Raw genomic sequence first — 18,954 nt, forward strand, 5'->3', positions numbered from 1 at the left:
GCGTTTCCTGATTTTTTAAAATTTTTTTTTTCAAGCTTGGTTCAATTGGTTGAAATAAAATTGCTAGCTCTCTTGATGGTGCTCGCCAAGGCCTCGTGATGAAATTCCCGAGCGCGGCAAACCTGCAATCATCATCAGCGTCGTCGGTTTATGATGTTCGGAAACGCTCTGTAATTATGCGTCTGAGTGAGGAGACGCAAGTGGAGTTTTTGTGCTTTATAGACCAAGTTGTTATTAAGTGTACCCCGCCGCCCGCTCCCATGAGCCTTTGCTGCGGATAAATGGATTTTACCTGAAAGCTCTCCACGCTCTTCCCGTCTCCTGTATTTGTCGGGAGGGACGCAACCAATCGCGAACAATTTATCTTAAACCGTTCCGTTGACGACTCGTCGCCGGCAGGTCGCTTCCCGGAGAACTTCTCCGTGATGGCGCTGGTGAAGGCCCACGCCGGTCTCCAGGCCTTCCTCCTCTCCGTCTACAGCGAGCAGGGCGTCCAGCAGCTCGGCATCGAGCTCGGCCGCTCGCCCGTCTTCCTGTACGAGGATCAGCACGGCAAGCCGGCCCCCGAGGACTACCCGCTCTTCAAAGGCGTCAACCTGGCTGATGGCAAGTCAGTAACCAGCGCCGCTGGGGGCGGGGCTTTGTCAATATAAGTCTTCTGTCTTAATGTTTAAAGTTACTGCAATAAAATCACGTACGGGGTGATGCCAGTCTTATACTGTTACATATTTTTGCCGCCACCCTGGCCACGTCACACATTTATTCGCCCTTGGCTTCCGCCTCCCCGCCTGCAGGTGGCACCGCATCGCAATCTCCGTGTCCAAGAAGAATGTGACACTGATGCTGGACTGCAAGAAGAAGATGAGCCGGGCTTTGCCCCGTAGCAACAACGCAGAAGTGGACACCAACGGCATCACCGTATTCGGAGCCCGACTGCTCGACGAGGAAGTGTTCCAGGTGAGGAGCTCGGTCTCCGTCGGGGGGGGGGGGGCGCCACGGGATTTCCCCTTCTGATCTTTGTCCTGGCTCTTTTCCCGCTCAGGGAGACATTCAGCAGCTGCTGATCGCCTCCAACGCTCAGGCCGCCTACGACTTCTGTGAGCACTACAGCCCCGACTGCGACTCCCCCCTGCCCAAGACGCAGGCGCAAGACCCCAACACTTATGTGAGTAGCACAAGCAAATGCACTACTTGAGTGTTCCACCAACAGCGCGCCGCCTCAGATGTTTACGCGGAACCCAATCAAAAAAATAAGATCACTTTCAGTATCTTGAAGGACAGGAATGAGCAAAAGTTAAATGGAGGCCACCGGTTTCGTCTTTGATCCAGATGTGTCTCTGGTGGGTTTGCGCCTTGGGGGTGCTCACTTTGAATTTTTCATTTTGGGTGGCTTGTTGACACCTAAAAAATAATTTATCAGATTTTTTTTTTTTTTCAGAACAATACTGAGGGGAGCAAAGTTCCAACATAGAACAAAAAGTAATAAATCCGCATCAGGAAATGTGACGTGATTGTGCTCTCGGCACTTCTGTAAATAAATACAGTGCAGCTCAGCATTTGGCTAGTGGGCGTCATAGCTAGCAATAGCAAAATTTCCCATTTTTGGGAACCCCCCCCCCAACGACTTAAATAGGAGGAACTCCACTTTTCAAAATCAAAGAAGCCTTTTGGACTAAAAGATGAAACACGGTTGCCTCCATTCAACTTTTGCGGATGACCTTGATCTGAATCACTGAGAATATACGCGCCTCTTCCTTCATATTTCGAATTCAACGTGGTCATGAAGATGGCTGAAGGCGGAGCGGCGTTGCTTACTGAGACTGGTTGTGCACATGGCGGCGAGGGGCTTCGCTCGCACCTCCTTGCCCTTTTTTTCATTCCAGATAACAACAACACAAAAAAAAAAATAGACTGTTCTCATGGTATGTCCAGTTGTGGATGAACAAGTCAGGGAGGTTTCGATATATTGCCTGCCCCGCCCCCTCATTCATCAAGAACGTTTATAGACTTGTACAGCTCTGAGGAATGACGAATATAATCTGTTGTTTGGTCCTCATCCTCCTGCTTCACGGCTCCTCACCCCCTCTTTGCCCACCCCGCCCATCAATGCTTTGATGAGGAATAGGACCACCACAAATCAGCCCAAATATGCAGAGGAAGCAAGAGACGCACCAACCCTCGCAACGACCTCATCTCAACGATTTAACATTGCCCCTAAACACCCTTTTTTTTTTTTTTTCTGTCGACTCATTTACATGTCATGTGTGTTGATGTGTCCACATGGCTGGGTTGTTGTGGCGGCGGGAACGGGCGTGGCTGAACTGGGCGCGTCGCTCGTATTAAACGGGAGATACTGATGGATTTCTTCTACTTTGGTTCCCATCCAAATTTGGTTTTGTCAGTGCGCATGCTTTGGGTGACTAACGAGTCTTGATTGGCCGGCTGTTTGAGTATTTGCGACTGTACCAGCCACGCCCTACGTCCCTCCGCCCAACAACTGGCTCGGTTGTGATCAGGCCAACGACGCCGCTTTTTTTTTTTTGTTTCATGTTGAGAAAGGCATTACTGGAGAGATCAGTCACCGGGGTCATTGATGGGGAAATTGAACGTCTTACGTGCTCCCGATTGGTTAAAATGTCAAAGAAGGACCCTGCTGTATCCAGTAATGCCTGCGCAGTCTCAGTAAAATCATCCAAGACCTTTGCCATCTTGATGTCATTGTTTCTCAACACAGCCACTCTTGTCTTTCTCTCCCCCTTCTGTCCCCCCTCCCAACCCTGCGCATCTTTTTCTCCTTTCTGTGTCTTTGCCACCTCGCTCGCACATATAAAACATCGCAACCGATATACAAACTCGGACGTTAGAAGAAGAACGTGAAGGCCCCACCCACCAAAGCCGCCCCCGCCAAAGCCAAGCCCACCCCGGCTAAGCCGGTGAAGGGCGGCTCCTTCAAAATCGTCAAGCCTCCCCTTCCCAACAAAGCCCCCAAGTCTTCTACAGCCAAGCCACCCAAGTCCAAGGCCACCGCCACTGCTGTCTTCTTGTCCAAGACCACGTCGGCTGCTAAGGTGAAGACCACAACCGCCCCGGCTAAGAGCGCTAAAGTGGTTGCTGAGAAGAAGAGCAGCGGAAAAGCCGTCGTGGTGAAAACCACCAAAGCTTCGGTCGAGGTCAAAGGAAACGGAAAGGTGGTCGGCGGGAATGGGAAGTCCTCCGCCGAGAAGAAAGCCGCGTCGAAGGCCAGCGGCAAAACGAGCGTTGAGGTGAAAGAAGTCAAGGTCAAAGTTAACGGAAAAACTGAGAACAAAGTTAGCGGTGAGGCTAAAGCTACGAGCAACAGCAAAGTTACTGTGGTCGAAAAGAAAGGCGCAAAAACTGAAACCACTACAAAAACCAAAACCGTTGTCAAAATAGAGAAGTCGACCGTGAGCGCGGCGACATCGGCATCCAAAGTCGAAGCTACCAAGGCGCCAAAGGCCACCAAAGCAGCTAAGGCGGAGCCCACAAAGGCATCCAAAACCTCTCACGTCAAGTCAGAAGTCAAAGTGAAAACGCTGGTCTCCAAAGTGCCCCTCGTCAAACCCACGGTCAGCAAATCCATCAATGCGGTGGTGGAGAAGTCGTCCGTCGGGAAAAAGGTCCTGACCACCGCGGCTCCTGTCCGGCCCACTCCCCCGAGACCCACCAAGTCCAAGGCGGTGCTGGACATCAACATCAAATCCTTGCATAAACCTTTCCCACCCTTTGACAAGACCGCGCAGAGTGGCACCGGAGTTCCAGCCAAGAAATCTGACACCGGTTACCAACAGGTACGACTCCGGTTTGGGTCAGAATGTCCCGCCCGCGTCATCTGGGGGTCGGCTGTCCAGTCTGACCTCCAGGATGTTGGGCTTTCTGTTGATATATCATATGCACTTCGGTGTGCGCCCAGCTTGTCCATATGATATGACGCCAACGGTGCACGGTGAAGCATGGCTCACTCTGCACTTTCCTTCTTACCTCCGAGCTGCGCAAACCGGCCGGGACCTCCTTTCGGGAAGGCGCCGGCACGCGGGTCGAATGAATGCGGCATGGATTGGCCTTGAACACAAAAACGAGAGGCGGGACGATGCACACAGTGGCGCGCTCCACATAATACGACTCCAGCTGGTGCTCTCGCGTTCTGTTTGCCTTTTTTCCAATATGCTCTTTCCTCCTGGTCATGTGATCAAAGCAGCCTCACGCAAAGCTCCGTCAGTTTCCACTTCCAACGTGAAGCGGACGTGATTCATTCTTTGCGGTGAATTCATGGAGATCTATTCTGTGAGGCTGCTTTTTTTTTTTTTAATGGCGGCTTGTTTTCTGGTCGTGAGCGCCGCTAACATCCCGAAGCATCCATTGTGATGTTTTCTTCTCCTGGGATGAGCGTCGGCTTTCGTCGGCCAGCGCCCGCTAACAAACCCCGTCAGAAATTGTCCTGCGATACAGTGAAAAGAAATGTCACCTAAGTCTCGGCGACTCCCTAAACGTCGCACACGACGACGTTTATAGTCGTCGGCCGGCTGACATTTCTTTTCCGGGATATTTGTGAAACATGTGAGTTGGCTTCGAGACAACCACAATGCTGTTGTGTTCTCTTCTTATAACTTCATCGTTACTCGCGAGCAGACTTTGAGCTAACCTTCGCTCTTCCGCTCAAATCTGCTTACTTCCTCCCTGCTCCCCCCCTTTTTCTGCCCACTCGACCAATCAGGATGTAGACACTGAATATTCCGAGGCTGGCAACACGGCCGCAGAGACCGATTATTTCTATGAGGAGACGCTGCCCGAGCCCGAGCCCGAGGGTGAGGTGGTCGCACAAGAAGAGAACCCCACGCAGGTAACGCACACTAACGACCTCGTTAACGACTTATGCTGCTTCGGTTATCGTTAAACAAATGCACAATTTAAATGTAAAAAAATTGGAGCCCCTTTGAATCGTCTCAAAATCGTAATAGCTCGATTTTTTTTTTTCATTTAATTCTATTTTTTTTTATGTATTTTTTTAATTCCCTGTCTGGCTCTTTATCAAGCTACGCTAGGTTGGTGCCACGATGGGAGGGTGCCAAAAGTGGTGGGAGATTGAAGTTATTTTGCCGTAAAAGAAAATGTGATCACACATTAAATTTTTTTGTTGTCACCGAGGACGGAACAGGAACCGAAGACCAATTGACGCGCATTATGAATACGCTTAGCCTTGTCGACTTTTTTCCACGCCGGGATCTGTTAGACGAGATCCAGTCAGCGTAATTGCTGGTCAAACGTGTGGATGAGATTCCTCGCGGTGAAATCTAAAATTGCCGAGCGCATCAGTGAGTGTCGCGGTACCGCCGTTCTTGTCGTTTACTCTGATGACTCTCCACCGCGGGACTCACACCTCACAACAAAGTTTTGTTGGCGCTGCCGCCGCCACACAAGACCACTTGAGGAGAATCCTCCTGTCCAACGAACTGCGCGCCACATTTCGATTTTAACACGCTTTCCCCTTTTTGCTTTAACACCAAGACCGGGTTTGGTCGTCATCTCGGCGGGGATGACGGCAAAAAAAACGTCTTGTGACAAAAAGGGTAACCCAATGTGGCGCGTCGGTGTTTGACGGAAGCTCTCCGTGAACTCGAGGGCATCCCACGCCGTCGGTGTGTGTTTCTCGTAGTTCACTCGTTTGTGTCATTAACTTTCGCTCTTCATTTCTCACCCAACAAATGACAAATATTCACCTCAGCAAGCAAACACGAGGTTTAGCCCAGATGTTTTGCTTGTGTTCAAATGAGACGCCGCTCGTGCGTAAATCCACTTGGGGGGGGGGGGGGGGGGGGGTAAGTCACCACTGCTGCCGTCAGTCCGTGTGGGCGAAAGGTTTCCACTTTGAGATTTGGAAGTGTTGATAATGAGTCAGTCGAGTTTCTTTTGTGTGTGTGTCTCATTTTACAAGGTAAGACTCATTTAATTTCTTCCTTATTATGCTCCTCTTCCACTCCCTTCTCTCACTAACCTTTCCTCCTGGCAAACACCACTCCGTCATCTTCGGCTCCCTCGGACATCCAAAGCAGTCACAGGTGGAGACGGCTCAGGCTGGGGAAGAAGTGGATTCGACCACGACGGACGGTGCGGGTGAGGATCGCTTCACCGAGGAGTATGTGACTGGCGATGCGGGCATGAAGGAGTACGACTATTCCTTCCGGGACTACGGCGAGCCCATGCCCGGAGCCCGACAGGTGGAAGGCGACATCGGCCCCGCCCTGTCCGCTGTGACAGACGAGGCAGGAGTAAGTCATTTTGCTTCAGAGGCAAAAAAAAAAATCAAAAATGATCATTTCAACCGAGTGTGATTGGCGCCATTTGTCATGTTTACTCGGCATCTCAAATTGCAAAATTTAAAACTCTTTGTGTTTCCCCAGTTTTTCATTTAACATCGAAAATATTAGTCCAAAGGTATTATCCCAAGAATCAAGGCGACCTCTGTGCAAACGCCGAGTACATTGGCAAGCGCGTCGTCCTCACATTGCTGGTTGAAATGTGTCTGCGGTGCATAAAGAGCCATTCGGGGGCGCATCAAATTCCCGCGATGCTCTTTATGTCACCGAGTCCAAGTGCACAGCCGCCGAGAGGCCGAGTGGTCGGCGCAGGAGCCGAAGTTCCTATCAGAGCAGCCGCAGGTTTTATCTCAAGAAGTCACTGTCAGTGTTCACTCACATGACTTCTGCGCAGCAACTTGGGAACACGTTCCCGCTCAGTTGCCGGTATGAATGTGATTGGCCGGCAGGCGGTCTAGAGAGTCGTCGGCATTGTGAGGCTGCAGCTCCCCGTGAGGCTGAACGGGATATGCGGTAGAGAAAACGTGTGGCTGGATTCTTGTGTGAGATTGCGACCTTGTGTAGCGAAAGCTTTCGGTATTGACTGTTGCTGTGTTGTCGGCCGCGTTTGTGTGTTTGTCCTCAGGCGGCCTACAGAGGACAGAAGGGTGAGAAAGGAGAGCCCGCCGTGCTCGAGCCTGTGAGTGGACCCACAATCACTGTCTTTGTGTTTACTGTCCTCGCAATAAGCAGGTTGAATTCACACTTACCTTAAAAAAAGACTCTTTGGGATTTATCTTAACCAAAACAGTGTTTTAAATTAAAATTAAATTAAATTGGGTCCCACCTAAATGTCGAACCTTCTCCGCAGGGTATGCTGATCGAGGGACCCCCTGGACCCGAAGGACCCGCTGTGAGTTCATGACCTTACATCATTTTCCTTCATCAAGTTCTTTCTTTCAAGTCTTGACGCTCTCTCGTAGGGTCCTACCGGCCCTCCCGGTAGCTCCGGTCCTCCCGGTTCTGTTGGTGATCCCGGTGAGAGGGTGAGTTTGAGCACCGACATCAGCTGTTTGGTGCACCACGCACCGGAATAATGCGCTTGCGCCATGTCGCAGGGACCTCCCGGCAAGGCCGGTCTGCCTGGTGCCGACGGAGTTCCCGGACCACCCGGATCCTCGGTGATGCTGCCAGTGAGTCACTGAAACATCACCGCCCTGCTCCTCCCCCCAGCAAATACTTGGCAAATGTTTTTGTGGCTCCATGACGGGGCCAGACTACTCCTTGGACAAGTTTAGCCCTCCTGTGGTCCAAATGCTGTTTGCCTTTTGACTTTTACAGTTCCGCTTCGGCCAGAGTGGAGGAGATAAAGGTCCCGTCGTTTCTGCTCAGGAAGCCCAAGCCGCCGCCATCTTGTCTCAGGCCAGGGTGAGTCGCGTCTGCCGCAAGGATACGTGATCACTTATGTCGTATGGACAAAAGTATCGAGACACAAAAGTAAATCAATCACAGGCATGTTGCGCAATCCTATGCGTCCGACTTGGTGGGAACACTTCTGGGAAGTCTGTTTTCTGTTTCCCTTGCACCAAGCAAGCTCGAAGGATGAGCCCATGAGATTTTCCACTCCCGTTACGTGTCTCGAGACTTTTTTTCCACTGACTGATACGATTTAGGAGCACTTCCTCAGTCGTTTTCGTTAATGACAACGTGTCAATTGTAGATGGCTCTGAAAGGACCGCCTGGACCAATGGGATTCACCGGACGTCCTGGACCCCTGGTATGACCTCCAACCTCCTGAGATTTTATTTAACGTCAACTATAGTTGATGCATGCGTCTCTTTTAGGGAAATCCAGGAAGTCATGGTCTTAAAGGAGAAAGTGGAGACCCTGGTCCTCAGGTAACAACTTTCGCAATTAATGGGTAAAACGTTTGATGTTTTGAAAGCGGCATCCTGACACTTTCTTGTGAATTCGTTAGGGACCGAGAGGAGCTCAAGGTTTGATGGGACCACCAGGCAAAGCAGGAAGGAGAGTGAGTTTGAAAGTTCTCAAAGTCAGCAAAGTCGCGGGCTGGACACTGCTCGCTTTCTAACCGTCCACCTCCAACAGGGTCGCGCTGGTGCTGACGGAGCCCGTGGAATGCCCGGAGAGCCTGGCACAAAGGTAACACTTTTGAACTTGGCCAAAGTCGAAAAGAAGCCACATGGTCGCTAACGGCGCGGATGTCTTCTCAGGGCGACCGCGGCTTTGATGGTCTTCCTGGTTTGCCCGGTGACAAAGGACACAGGGTAAGTGAGCGCTTACACCGAAGCATGCCACACAATTTCAACCTTTTGTGGCTAATCTTTGTTGTCGTTGCTCACAGGGGGACACTGGGTCACTCGGACCCCCCGGACCTCAAGGAGAGGACGGCGAGAGGGTAGCGAGACGTGGCAATCTGAAAATGGCTCACATCAGAAAGTCATTTTTCACGTTCTCCTTTTGTGTCTCCTCAGGGTGACGACGGTGAGGTCGGACCCAGAGGTCTCCCTGGTGAAGCTGTAAGTATTTTCGTGGTGACGTAGCTGAGCGTTGCGCTGATTGTCGCACGGACACGTAAACGTAGCCGCTTCGGTTGTCAGTTGCGCGATCTTAAAAAGCAACGTTAAATGAGCCTGCATAGCGACAATGGCGAGCCGATGTTTGTCGCTGTTCGCGTTCTCGTAGTGCAAAGATCATTTCGGAGGCTGTAATTTGTGGTGCTCTCAGATTATACAAGATTGTTTTGATTTTCTTTCAACGTCATTTTTTTTTTCTCATTCCTTCTAGGGACCTCGTGGCTTGCTCGGCCCCAAAGGTCCTCCAGGAATTCCCGGATCTCCCGTGAGTCACAAATTTTTATTTTATTCCTCCAAACTGCGCCGAAGCCTCCCTGATCAAGGTTCTGTCCTTCCTTTAGGGCGTTCGAGGAAATGATGGGCCCGTCGGTCCCAAGGGCAACCTGGTTAGTGTCTTGTCATCTCCTCACTTTGATTCTTCTTTATTCGGTCATGTGTTTTAATCTTTTTCTGGTCTCAGGGTCCTCAAGGAGAGCCCGGACCTCCAGGTCAGCAGGGGACATCAGGAACTCAGGTAAGACATTGAACCCTTTTACTTTTTATTCATAGTCGACACTTTTAACATGTGATTTTTTTTTTGTCCCTCAGGGAATGCCAGGACCTCAGGGAGCCATGGGACCGCCAGGAGAGAAGGTAAGACTGAGGACAGAGAAAGCTTTTTGGGTGCTACTGGTTCTTGACCAGTCTATTGAGATCCGAGTAATCCCATTTGAGCCGGTCCAAGTGAATATTAAATGTAATCGAGGCCATTGTTGCTTCCTTCAGGGGCCCACGGGAAAACCAGGTCTGCCAGGAATGCCAGGCGCTGACGGCCCTCCTGTGAGTTTACATTTTCAATGTGTGTCCATTTATTTTGCCTTCGACAATGTCATCAAAACCGCCATTGTCCCCCCTCAGGGTCACCCAGGAAAAGAGGGCCCCACCGGCACCAAAGGAAACCAGGTAAATGGCACTTTTTGCTGCATCCATCTCAGAAACGCCAGTGAAACATCTAAAGAGCCAAATTCTAATTACCATTGATTGAATTCATATCATGTGTTCGTCTTCAGGGCCCCAACGGCCCTCAGGGAGCTATCGGTTATCCTGGCCCTCGTGGCATTAAGGTCAGTTAAACATCTGCCTTTCGCTCTCTGGTACTTTGGATTTTCTGTGGATCTTCTGATGTTCTGTGCTCCTAGGGGGAGCAAGGAATCCGAGGACTGAAGGGCCACAAGGGAGAGAAAGTGCGTGGTCGTTGCCGACTGATGAAAATTCTGCTTCTTACATACAAGTAACAAGCGTATGAATTAAGATCTTCTTGGTGTCTTTAGGGAGAAGATGGCTTCCCTGGAATTAAGGGAGACTTTGGCATCAAAGGAGAGAGGGTAACGTGGAATGAATCCCGCCTTTGGAATTGTGTATCTTCATACATTGCGATTCTTTGACGTGCGTGTTCGCTCCTGCTGCTCCAGGGTGAGATCGGTGTTTCTGGCCCCAGGGGAGAGGACGGCCCAGAGGGTCCAAAGGGACGAGTCGGGCCCCTCGGTGAGCTCGGTCCCCTCGGTCCCATTGGAGAGAAGGTATGAGTTCATCCAGGAGGTTGAGTCTTGCATGGTACTTTTGCATTTCCAAGCTCATTAAAGAAACCACCATGTGTTTTCAGGGCAAACTTGGCGTTCCTGGACTTCCTGGCTACCCCGGAAGACAAGGACCTAAGGTAAGAAGATCTGGTCGCAGGTTTTGCTGGCGTGAGGAACTCATGTGTCCTGTGCAGTAGTTTGACCTGATCGGGTGTGTCTTGCAGGGATCTCTCGGATTCCCAGGATTCCCTGGCTCAAATGGCGAGAAGGGAACAAGGGTAAGGCGTGCCTGACCTCTGGTGTGATCTCACAGTTTTGGTGCATATCCATGTTTGTGACGATGTTGTTTGTCTCTCAGGGTCTGGCGGGCAAAGCAGGACCAAGAGGACAAAGAGGACCAACGGTAAAGTTGGTTTATCCTTCACAAAAGTGCAGTTTATTTATTGTCATTTTTCCCATAATTTCACTGTCCGTGTCCATCAGGGTCCTAGAGGACAGCGAGGACCACGAGGCGCCACTGGAAAGCCAGGTGCAAAGGTTTGTCATTAGAATTTCCTTGACAGCCAGAATATCGTCTATTTTGAAGACAAAAACTTTCCATTCCTTGGTTCACTGGGTCAATTTTTCGTTGCTGCTCGACAGGGAACTTCAGGAAGTGACGGCCCCCCTGGTCCACTTGGAGAGAGGGTGAGTTCTTGTTTTTCACCGAATATGGATCATCGTCCTAATCCTGTTTGCTTTGTCACCAGGGCCTGCCCGGACCTCAGGGAGCCAACGGTTTCCCCGGACCAAAGGGACCTCCTGTGAGTGAGAGTGGTGGATTCTGGTTAGAGACTAGCAGTATCCGGCTTGGTCTGAAGGTGTTCGCGTGTTTCCTCACAGGGACCACCAGGAAAGGATGGACTTCCCGGACATCCCGGACAGAGAGGAGAAGTTGTGAGTTCCAAGTTTTATTTTTAGATGAAGGAAAAATCAGGCCATGAGAATCACCGGATCTCTTTTGTGCAGGGTTTCCAAGGAAAGATGGGTCCACCAGGGCCTCCTGGAGTCGTTGGACCTCAGGTGAGTTGAGACATGACTCTGGAGCAATTGTCTATTTGTTACATCCTTTCCACGTTTTTTAACCATCATTTTTCTCCAGGGCCCATCTGGAGAGACCGGTCCTTTAGGTGAGCGTGGCCATCCTGGCCCACCAGGCCCACCTGGAGAGCAGGGACTTTCCGGCCCCTCAGGCAAAGAAGGCACAAAGGGAGACCCGGGCCCACCAGGAGGTCCAGGTAAAGATGGACCCCCTGGACTGAGAGGCTTCCCTGGAGAGAGAGGACTGCCCGGAACCCCAGTGAGTGTCGAATGGGCCATACCACACGCGTTTTATTGTCCAGGGAGTTGAACTCATGTGTTTTGCTTCCAGGGCGGTGGAGGACTGAAGGGAAGCGAAGGACCTGCCGGACCTCCTGGCCCGGCTGTACGTTTCAAATTAAACAAACCATTTCTGAAAGCCTTTCTGATGGGAATCAATTTTATGATGTTGACCTTTGATCCCTTTATAGGGATCTCCTGGTGAGCGAGGCCCTGCTGGCACTGCTGGACCTGTTGGACCCCCTGGTAGACCAGGCCCACAAGGACCACCTGGAAACGCTGGAGAGAAGGGTGTTCCTGTAAGTGTTTGTGGATTCAGTCAAAGCATTTGAGTCTGTAAACACATTTTTCAAGAGTTATCATGACTGTAACTCAGGGTGAGAAAGGCCCAATCGGCCCTGCGGGTCGGGATGGAGTTCAGGGTCCAGTGGGTCTTCCAGGCCCAGCTGGATCCCCAGGAGGACCTGGAGAGGATGGAGACAAGGTCAGTGGCACAGAATGAAAAGGGTGTGGTTTTTGCATGATGAGAACTATCCCGGTTTAGTTGATTCGTCCTGGTTGTGACTTCTCGTGTTGCTGCAATTGCAGGGGGAGGTGGGCGAACATGGACAGAAGGGAGCCAAGGGTGGAAAAGGAGAGCATGTGAGTGAAAACCACTAAAAATGGTCTGAGATCACAACATTTTGTTCAACGGATCTTTTCATAACTTTTTCTTAGGGACCTCCAGGTCCACCTGGGCCGATGGGTCCTGTCGGCCAACCCGGTCCCGCCGTGAGTACCGTACTTTTTCTTGATGTTCTTCTCTCCAGCAGATGGAAGCGTAAATCTTTCATTCTCCTCTACTATGCAGGGTGCTGATGGCGAGCTCGGCCCAAGAGGCCAACAGGGACCTTTTGGCGCCAAGGGAGATGAAGGATCCCGGGGATTCCCCGGTGCACCCGGACCCATCGGACTGCAGGTAAATCAATAACCATATGATTATGTTGTGATCTTTGGCGGTCAGACAGCTGGAAAAAAAATCTTTAAACTCTGACCCGCAGGGGCTGCCAGGACCACCAGGCGAGAAGGGAGAGAACGGAGACGTTGGACCTCTGGTGAGTATGGAGACTGCAGTCAAGGCAGACGCGATGAATAATGATTAACCAAACATGCGCATGTCCACAGGGACCTCCAGGCCCCCCAGGACCCCGCGGCCCTGCCGGGCCTAACGGTGCTGATGTGAGTTTGTGGCTCTTATAAAATGAACATCAGGTTTTCGTGGAAAATACTGATACCAGAGTGTGTATTCCAGGGCCCTCAAGGTCCTCCTGGAGGTTTGGGTAATCCTGGACCTATTGGAGAGAAGGTATATGGCTGTTTAATTCTCACTTGCATGCTATGGAGGTGCATTAGTTTTCAACATTTTATTCATTTCACTCCATAGGGAGAACCTGGAGAGGCCGGACCACCTGGAATCGGAGGAGAACCAGGAAAGAAGGTGAGCTCTTCAAGTGGCAATGGAGAAAAAGAATGATGCTAAAATGCGGTTCCGCTCGCCTGTCGTCAGGGTCCTCGAGGTGAGCGCGGAGAGAAGGGAGAAGCCGGACAGCCCGGAACCGCTGGCGCCGCCGGAGGACGAGGACGGCCTGGCGATGATGGTCCTAAAGGAAACCCTGTATGACTTTTTCATTCATTCACCGCGTCTTGTCGTTTGCTTCGTTTTAACATCTAAAACTCCCGTCGGTTTTAGGGTCCAGTTGGCTTCCCGGGTGATCCTGGTCCCCCTGGTGAGGTTGGACCCAGAGTGAGTGTCCCCTTGGTTGAAATCCAGAATGACTTTTGTGGATTGTTTTCTTAGTTGAAAAAAAAGTCACCTAAGAGAATTTCCATCAAGTCTGTTTTTTCCCTCTCAGGGTCAAGATGGCGCCAAAGGAGAGCAAGGAGAAGATGGGGAGCAGGGAGAATCTGTAGGTCCAAATCTTATTTTATTATTCACGTGACGCTTTTTCAAGTGAATCACTGTTGCCGGACCCTCTCTCCTGCTGCAGGGCTCTCCCGGACCCCCCGGAGAGAACGGACCTCCTGGCCCACCAGGAAAGAGGGTACGATCACCACTTGCAGCTTCACGGAAGCATCGCATTGACTTCTTCAGATGTGCTAAATTTTCTTTGCTTGTTTGCAGGGTCCTGCTGGAACAAGAGGACCTGAGGGACGACAAGGAGAAAAGGGAACCAAGGTCAGGCCACCGTCCCGTCAGATTTTCTTTAGAGTATGATTCCATTTCGGACTAAATCTCATGCAAATAAGAAAAAACGGGTACAAATGAGCCGAGCAGCACCATCCGGCTCTAGCTTTAGCATTAGCACACTTAGCTAAGGAGCCTTAGATTTGAATATGTAATTGTGTCCAGGTTAAGTGACACTAATCTGCTAATTAATATTAAAATATACTGTACAAATATGTACAATTAAAGAATATCTGAAATATTGGCAGTTTTTTAAATTCATATGAATGAAAACAGTGACCTCCGGTGGCCACTTTTATCACTGCACAAATGATTTACCGTCGCACTCACTTCCGTGTTGATTCATTGTATTCATTTATGACATCCGTGTTTGTCACTTTGTTCCAGGGTGACACGGGTGCCCTTGGCCCGCCAGGAAAGACCGGTCCCGTCGGTCCTCAAGGCCAACCAGGAAAACCAGGAACTGAGGGTCTCAGAGGTCTCCCAGGATCAGTGGTCAGTCAAATATGCCAGTTTGTGGATCCAGGAATTTTCTCTGTGTGTGTATTTGGGTTTCTAGATGTGTGTGTTTTTATATTTTAGGGTGAGCAAGGTTCTCCTGGTCCTGCCGGACCAAAGGGACCACCTGGACCCATTGTAAGACTCCGTCCTCCTCTTTTCTGACAAGATCTCCCCTCGACAGTCATCCAAATTGAACTTGAATCTTCCAATGTGTCTCTTCTCCAGGGACCACCAGGTTTGCTGGGCCTGCGAGGAGACCCTGGCGCTAAAGGAGAGAAGGGACATCCAGGTCTTATTGGCCTTATTGGACCTCCCGGAGAGCAGGGAGAGAAAGGAGATCGTGGTCTGCCCGGACCTCATGGGTCCAGTGGACCCAAGGGAGAGTCTGTAAGTCTTCCGAGGAAATTTGTGGGCTTGAAGATGATGATGATGATGTTCTGATGAGTAAGGTGCTGATTACAGGGAATGCCCGGTGGCACCGGACCCCTCGGCCCTGCTGGTCCTCCTGGTCCTCCTGTGAGTGGTCCCACTTTCAATTTAACATTAAACACAAATTTAAGTTATTTGGGCGCATTCTAACACTTCCTGTCGCCTTCAGGGTCCGCAAGGAGTCAAAGGAGCCAAAGGTGCCTCTGTAAGTAACTTCTCTGTTGGTGAACAAATAGAAGAATTGCAACAATTCCTCCTGAATCTTTGCTCCTCTGCTTGTGTTTAGGGAGGATCTGGGCCCAAAGGAGAAAAAGGTGTTCCAGGACCTGCAGGACTTCCTGTACGTAATTTCTCTCGAATGTTCAAACGTTAATATGAAGGACGACTCAGTTTGTTTTTTTTCCCCAGGGCCCGCCCGGCGAGGTCATCCAGCCGCTCCCCATCCAGAGGAGCCCCAAGTCCAAGCGCTCCATCGACGCCAGCCAACTGCTCCCAGAGTCCGACCCAGACATGCCCGCCTCCGACACGGCCGGCGCCGAGTTTTATATGGCCAGCGAGGGAATGGAGGAGATCTTCGGTTCGCTCAACTCTCTACGGCAGGAGATCGAGACCATGCGCTTCCCGATGGGAACGCAGGACAGTCCCGCAAGAACCTGCCAGGATCTCCGCCTCAGCCAGCCTGAGCTCCAAGACGGTGAGGAGACTTTCTTCCTTGCCTCACCTCTCTTGAAACATCATTTCACGACATGATTCATACTCACTCCTTCTAACTGAAAAAAAAACAAAAACAGGAGAGTACTGGATTGACCCCAACCAGGGCTGCTCCAGAGATTCCTTCAAGGTCTTCTGTAACTTCACTAGCGGTGAGACGTGCCTGTATCCTCACAAGAGCATCGACACGGTCAGTCCACATTTTTCTTTCTCGTTTTGTTATGGTCGTTGGGTTCAATTGGTGGTGGTCCCTGAAAAAAAAAAAAATGCAAGACCCCCCAAAAAAATGAAGAACTATTGTTGCAAGCAGTCATTTGTCTCGTGTGATGTGATTGCGGTGGCAGGTGAAGATGAGCTCGTGGGAAAAAGAGACTCCGGGTTCCTGGTACAGTCAGTTTGCTTCAGGCGGAAAGGTCAGTCCCTCTCCAACACGAAGGCCGCGTTGCAAGTCGTCCTCAACGTCCTCACGGTCTTCAACTGCCTCCTCCTCGCAGTTCTCTTACGTGGACGCCGATGGCGAGCCGGTGGGCGTGGTCCAGCTGGGATTCCTGCGCCTCCTGAGCGTGGTGGCCCGGCAAAACCTGACCTACCACTGCCACCGCTCGGTGGCCTGGGCCGACCGGAGCGCCAAGAACAACCACGAGAGGGCGCTGCACTTCCAGGGCGCCAACGAAGAGGAGCTGAGCTACAAGACCAACCCGTACATCAAAGCGCTGGTGGACGGATGCTCTGTGAGTCCGGATTTTTCATCATCGACCTGTTTTTTTTTTTTTTTAAATATCCAACGAGCAAATGACGACACAGGTATTCTCTTCATGCTTAAACTATGACGAGGCGAGGCTGCCTTTGTCAAGCGTGGCCATCGGCAGAATTTGGTGATATCAAAGCACAAACGCTACTTCTGGTTACTATCAAAGTACGTTTCGTAAAGTGTCGAAACACAAATATCGATTTCTCAAACACGTCGAAACACTTCAAAGAAACTGACGTCATTTTTGCCTTGCCAACAAACCTGGCGAGCAATTTTTCCAAGTTCATTTCTTGCAGTGCTGACTTCTTATCCGTCGCACTCCGGAGCACTTATCAGATCTGAACTTCCTCTTTTCTTGTTCCTGCGCGTGTCTCTGCAGTATCGCAAAGGCTTCGACAGGACGGTGCTGGAGATCAACACGCCACAGGTGGAACATCTTCCTCTGCTGGACATCAAAGTGTCGGACTTTGGGGAGAGCAACCAACAGTTTGGATTTGAAGTGGGACCTGTGTGCTTCCAAGGCTAATCTCACACACACACACACACACGCACTTAGAGACACCTACATAAAAGCCATTCATGCTCAGTAATTTGTAAATTAACTTGTAAATGATATGTAACACACACACACACACACACACATATAGGGATGGTGTTGCCTGAGCAACGCAACATCCTCCCGACAACTAATGGACGTCAAAAATAATAAAAAAAATAAATAAAAGTTCGGAAGAGGTCTCGGAGGGAAGGACCATTGAGAGGGGGCGGTCTCTTCCCGGTGACGCAGCATCAAATGGGGACCCGGCCCATAAAAGCTCCTCAGCCGCCCTCCCTCCGCCCACCTGCCATCCGCCCCTCCACTCCTCCGTCACGCTGCCTTCGCTCCGCCCCCCCCACCCCCGCCGCCGTCTCTCATCTCTTCCATGTGCGAAAGAACCACGACATTCCTGAAAAAGAAGGTTTGCAACTTGTTAGCGTGATTGCATCTTGTGTCCTTGCCGGGCGGGGTTTCCTCCTACCAACTAAATGCGGCGTGATGCCATCCTCGCTGAATAAAAATCTTTGTTTTCCTGAGAGAACGCGTGTGGTAAAAAAGTGCAAATTGTGCCAAAAGTTTGACTCCGTTTGTCTCCTCTTAGCGAGCCTCCAGCTGGGCAAATGTGCATTACACTCCATTTGTACAGACATAGTGATATTCTATTGTATTTATTTAAGAACAAAACAGGGTGCTTTGACATTTGAAAAGAGAAAAAAAAGAAAGAAACGGTCCATCAAATATTCCCGCCGTCAGATGTGGTCTATTTCATTTGTATTTATTTCTGCCACCGGCCCCCTTTCGGAAGCCAGACCAAAGAATCTGCGACTATGCTGGGTTGTGTTTCCCCCTGGACTGTCCTGTGCTGTTCAATGTTGCTTCCACTCCAGTGTAACCATTAAAAGGTGACTCTCTCCACCTCTGTTGCCGCTGCTTTTGACTTTCACGTTCTAACAGTTCACGTCGGCGCGAGAGACCACAGCGGGCAGGAGGTGTTGGCAAGAGGGAGCCGGAGGGGCAGGGGGGCAACACCCCCCCGCCTGGCCTCCCAGTCTCTGTCAGCCATATTGTGCATTTTTCTGTTTTTGTTTGTTAAAATTTTCTGTTGTTGTTTTTTGTTTTGAAATATATCAGGGAAGTGGGCGGGGAAGGCCAAGAAAACCTAAAATGAAATAAAAAAAAAAAAACATGTCCTTCAGAGAGAATGACCCCAATTGCTAGTTTGTTTTTATTGAGTTGAAGACATTTCAACGTGGGAAAAAAAACTATGGTGCTGAAAAAGAGAATTATTATTTTATAATGTGTAAGTATCTTTCTAATTCCTGTAATATATAATCTTTTGTAAAAGGACATTTTGGACTGGTGTTTTTCTTCCCAAGTCTAGCAACGCTTGCATTTCAAAGGAAGGTCATTTTAGCTCTTTTGTTCATTTGGGAGGACAATTTAAACGCAACCCAAAAATTGTGCACGTTTACATAAATAACCCCTTAATTGTCAATTTTCTGTTACAGATGATTTTTTTTATCAGATTTTCGTGCATAAAACACTTTGCTGTTTATTCTTTACAACTATTTTTTTTTACTATTTGAACACCATGTAATGAAAGCTTCCGTGGAAAAATTTTGTTGCTGCTGGGAAGTACACCGAAACAAGTTGACCCAATAAGCTGAAGACCGAAGATCGCGGGCTCTTGTTGATTATGAGCCTGCAGCACCTGTAAACGCACGGGTGAGTGTTACCGACCAGTTCACTTTTATTGACAATTTCTGTCACCATCTTTCTGGCAATGTTCGGTGTCAGATTGGAATGCTTCAAAAAAAATTATATCTACCTGGTATCAAACCGCATTATTGTTAGCCAAAAATGTGAACAATATTTGAGAGTTAAATCTTTTGAGTTTATCTCATGAAAAATGGGTGCAAAAGCAAAAATGCATTTATTTTTGTTCAATATTTTTTTTAATAAAATGTATTTTAA

General features: G+C 49.9%; 1 protein-coding gene across 9 annotated transcripts in view; it reads left to right on the forward strand.

The window, feature by feature from the left end:
- Positions 1 to 17,706, forward strand: part of LOC148321689 (uncharacterized) — a 33,646-nt gene extending 15,940 nt beyond the window's left edge. For 7 of the 9 annotated variants that reach the window (XM_088278726.1, XM_088278724.1, XM_088278725.1 and 4 more), the window contains 62 exons: positions 400 to 610; positions 795 to 957; positions 1,043 to 1,165; positions 4,733 to 4,858; positions 6,066 to 6,284; positions 6,958 to 7,011; positions 7,183 to 7,224; positions 7,295 to 7,357; positions 7,430 to 7,504; positions 7,653 to 7,739; positions 8,032 to 8,088; positions 8,156 to 8,209; positions 8,290 to 8,343; positions 8,421 to 8,474; positions 8,546 to 8,599; positions 8,677 to 8,730; positions 8,807 to 8,851; positions 9,120 to 9,173; positions 9,250 to 9,294; positions 9,369 to 9,422; positions 9,497 to 9,541; positions 9,674 to 9,727; positions 9,806 to 9,850; positions 9,958 to 10,011; positions 10,087 to 10,131; positions 10,219 to 10,272; positions 10,360 to 10,467; positions 10,551 to 10,604; positions 10,692 to 10,745; positions 10,826 to 10,870; positions 10,951 to 11,004; positions 11,110 to 11,154; positions 11,217 to 11,270; positions 11,350 to 11,403; positions 11,476 to 11,529; positions 11,609 to 11,806; positions 11,879 to 11,932; positions 12,018 to 12,125; positions 12,203 to 12,310; positions 12,415 to 12,468; positions 12,544 to 12,597; positions 12,677 to 12,784; positions 12,867 to 12,920; positions 12,991 to 13,044; positions 13,118 to 13,171; positions 13,250 to 13,303; positions 13,373 to 13,480; positions 13,556 to 13,609; positions 13,719 to 13,772; positions 13,854 to 13,907; positions 13,988 to 14,041; positions 14,438 to 14,545; positions 14,633 to 14,686; positions 14,777 to 14,938; positions 15,014 to 15,067; positions 15,150 to 15,185; positions 15,267 to 15,320; positions 15,389 to 15,674; positions 15,772 to 15,881; positions 16,036 to 16,104; positions 16,186 to 16,422; positions 16,822 to 17,706. In XM_088278726.1, the coding sequence (XP_088134852.1) occupies positions 400 to 610; positions 795 to 957; positions 1,043 to 1,165; positions 4,733 to 4,858; positions 6,066 to 6,284; positions 6,958 to 7,011; positions 7,183 to 7,224; positions 7,295 to 7,357; positions 7,430 to 7,504; positions 7,653 to 7,739; positions 8,032 to 8,088; positions 8,156 to 8,209; positions 8,290 to 8,343; positions 8,421 to 8,474; positions 8,546 to 8,599; positions 8,677 to 8,730; positions 8,807 to 8,851; positions 9,120 to 9,173; positions 9,250 to 9,294; positions 9,369 to 9,422; positions 9,497 to 9,541; positions 9,674 to 9,727; positions 9,806 to 9,850; positions 9,958 to 10,011; positions 10,087 to 10,131; positions 10,219 to 10,272; positions 10,360 to 10,467; positions 10,551 to 10,604; positions 10,692 to 10,745; positions 10,826 to 10,870; positions 10,951 to 11,004; positions 11,110 to 11,154; positions 11,217 to 11,270; positions 11,350 to 11,403; positions 11,476 to 11,529; positions 11,609 to 11,806; positions 11,879 to 11,932; positions 12,018 to 12,125; positions 12,203 to 12,310; positions 12,415 to 12,468; positions 12,544 to 12,597; positions 12,677 to 12,784; positions 12,867 to 12,920; positions 12,991 to 13,044; positions 13,118 to 13,171; positions 13,250 to 13,303; positions 13,373 to 13,480; positions 13,556 to 13,609; positions 13,719 to 13,772; positions 13,854 to 13,907; positions 13,988 to 14,041; positions 14,438 to 14,545; positions 14,633 to 14,686; positions 14,777 to 14,938; positions 15,014 to 15,067; positions 15,150 to 15,185; positions 15,267 to 15,320; positions 15,389 to 15,674; positions 15,772 to 15,881; positions 16,036 to 16,104; positions 16,186 to 16,422; positions 16,822 to 16,968 (5,048 nt within the window). In that variant the 3' untranslated portion in view covers positions 16,969 to 17,706. Of the gene's footprint in view, positions 1 to 399; positions 611 to 794; positions 958 to 1,042; positions 1,166 to 2,864; positions 3,810 to 4,732; positions 4,859 to 6,065; positions 6,285 to 6,957; positions 7,012 to 7,182; positions 7,225 to 7,294; positions 7,358 to 7,429; positions 7,505 to 7,652; positions 7,740 to 8,031; positions 8,089 to 8,155; positions 8,210 to 8,289; positions 8,344 to 8,420; positions 8,475 to 8,545; positions 8,600 to 8,676; positions 8,731 to 8,806; positions 8,852 to 9,119; positions 9,174 to 9,249; positions 9,295 to 9,368; positions 9,423 to 9,496; positions 9,542 to 9,673; positions 9,728 to 9,805; positions 9,851 to 9,957; positions 10,012 to 10,086; positions 10,132 to 10,218; positions 10,273 to 10,359; positions 10,468 to 10,550; positions 10,605 to 10,691; positions 10,746 to 10,825; positions 10,871 to 10,950; positions 11,005 to 11,109; positions 11,155 to 11,216; positions 11,271 to 11,349; positions 11,404 to 11,475; positions 11,530 to 11,608; positions 11,807 to 11,878; positions 11,933 to 12,017; positions 12,126 to 12,202; positions 12,311 to 12,414; positions 12,469 to 12,543; positions 12,598 to 12,676; positions 12,785 to 12,866; positions 12,921 to 12,990; positions 13,045 to 13,117; positions 13,172 to 13,249; positions 13,304 to 13,372; positions 13,481 to 13,555; positions 13,610 to 13,718; positions 13,773 to 13,853; positions 13,908 to 13,987; positions 14,042 to 14,437; positions 14,546 to 14,632; positions 14,687 to 14,776; positions 14,939 to 15,013; positions 15,068 to 15,149; positions 15,186 to 15,266; positions 15,321 to 15,388; positions 15,675 to 15,771; positions 15,882 to 16,035; positions 16,105 to 16,185; positions 16,423 to 16,821 lie in introns of all 9 variants that reach the window. The other 2 variants (XM_088278728.1, XM_088278727.1) reach the window with 2 other exon arrangements.
- The last annotated feature ends 1,248 nt before the right edge of the window (positions 17,707 to 18,954 follow it).

The sequence above is a fragment of the Idiotropiscis lumnitzeri genome, chromosome 16 (genome assembly GCF_059441095.1).
Source record: "Idiotropiscis lumnitzeri isolate Australia: NSW breed Sydney's pygmy pipehorse chromosome 16, RoL_Ilum_1.0, whole genome shotgun sequence".
Classification (NCBI taxonomy): Eukaryota; Metazoa; Chordata; class Actinopteri; order Syngnathiformes; family Syngnathidae; genus Idiotropiscis; species Idiotropiscis lumnitzeri.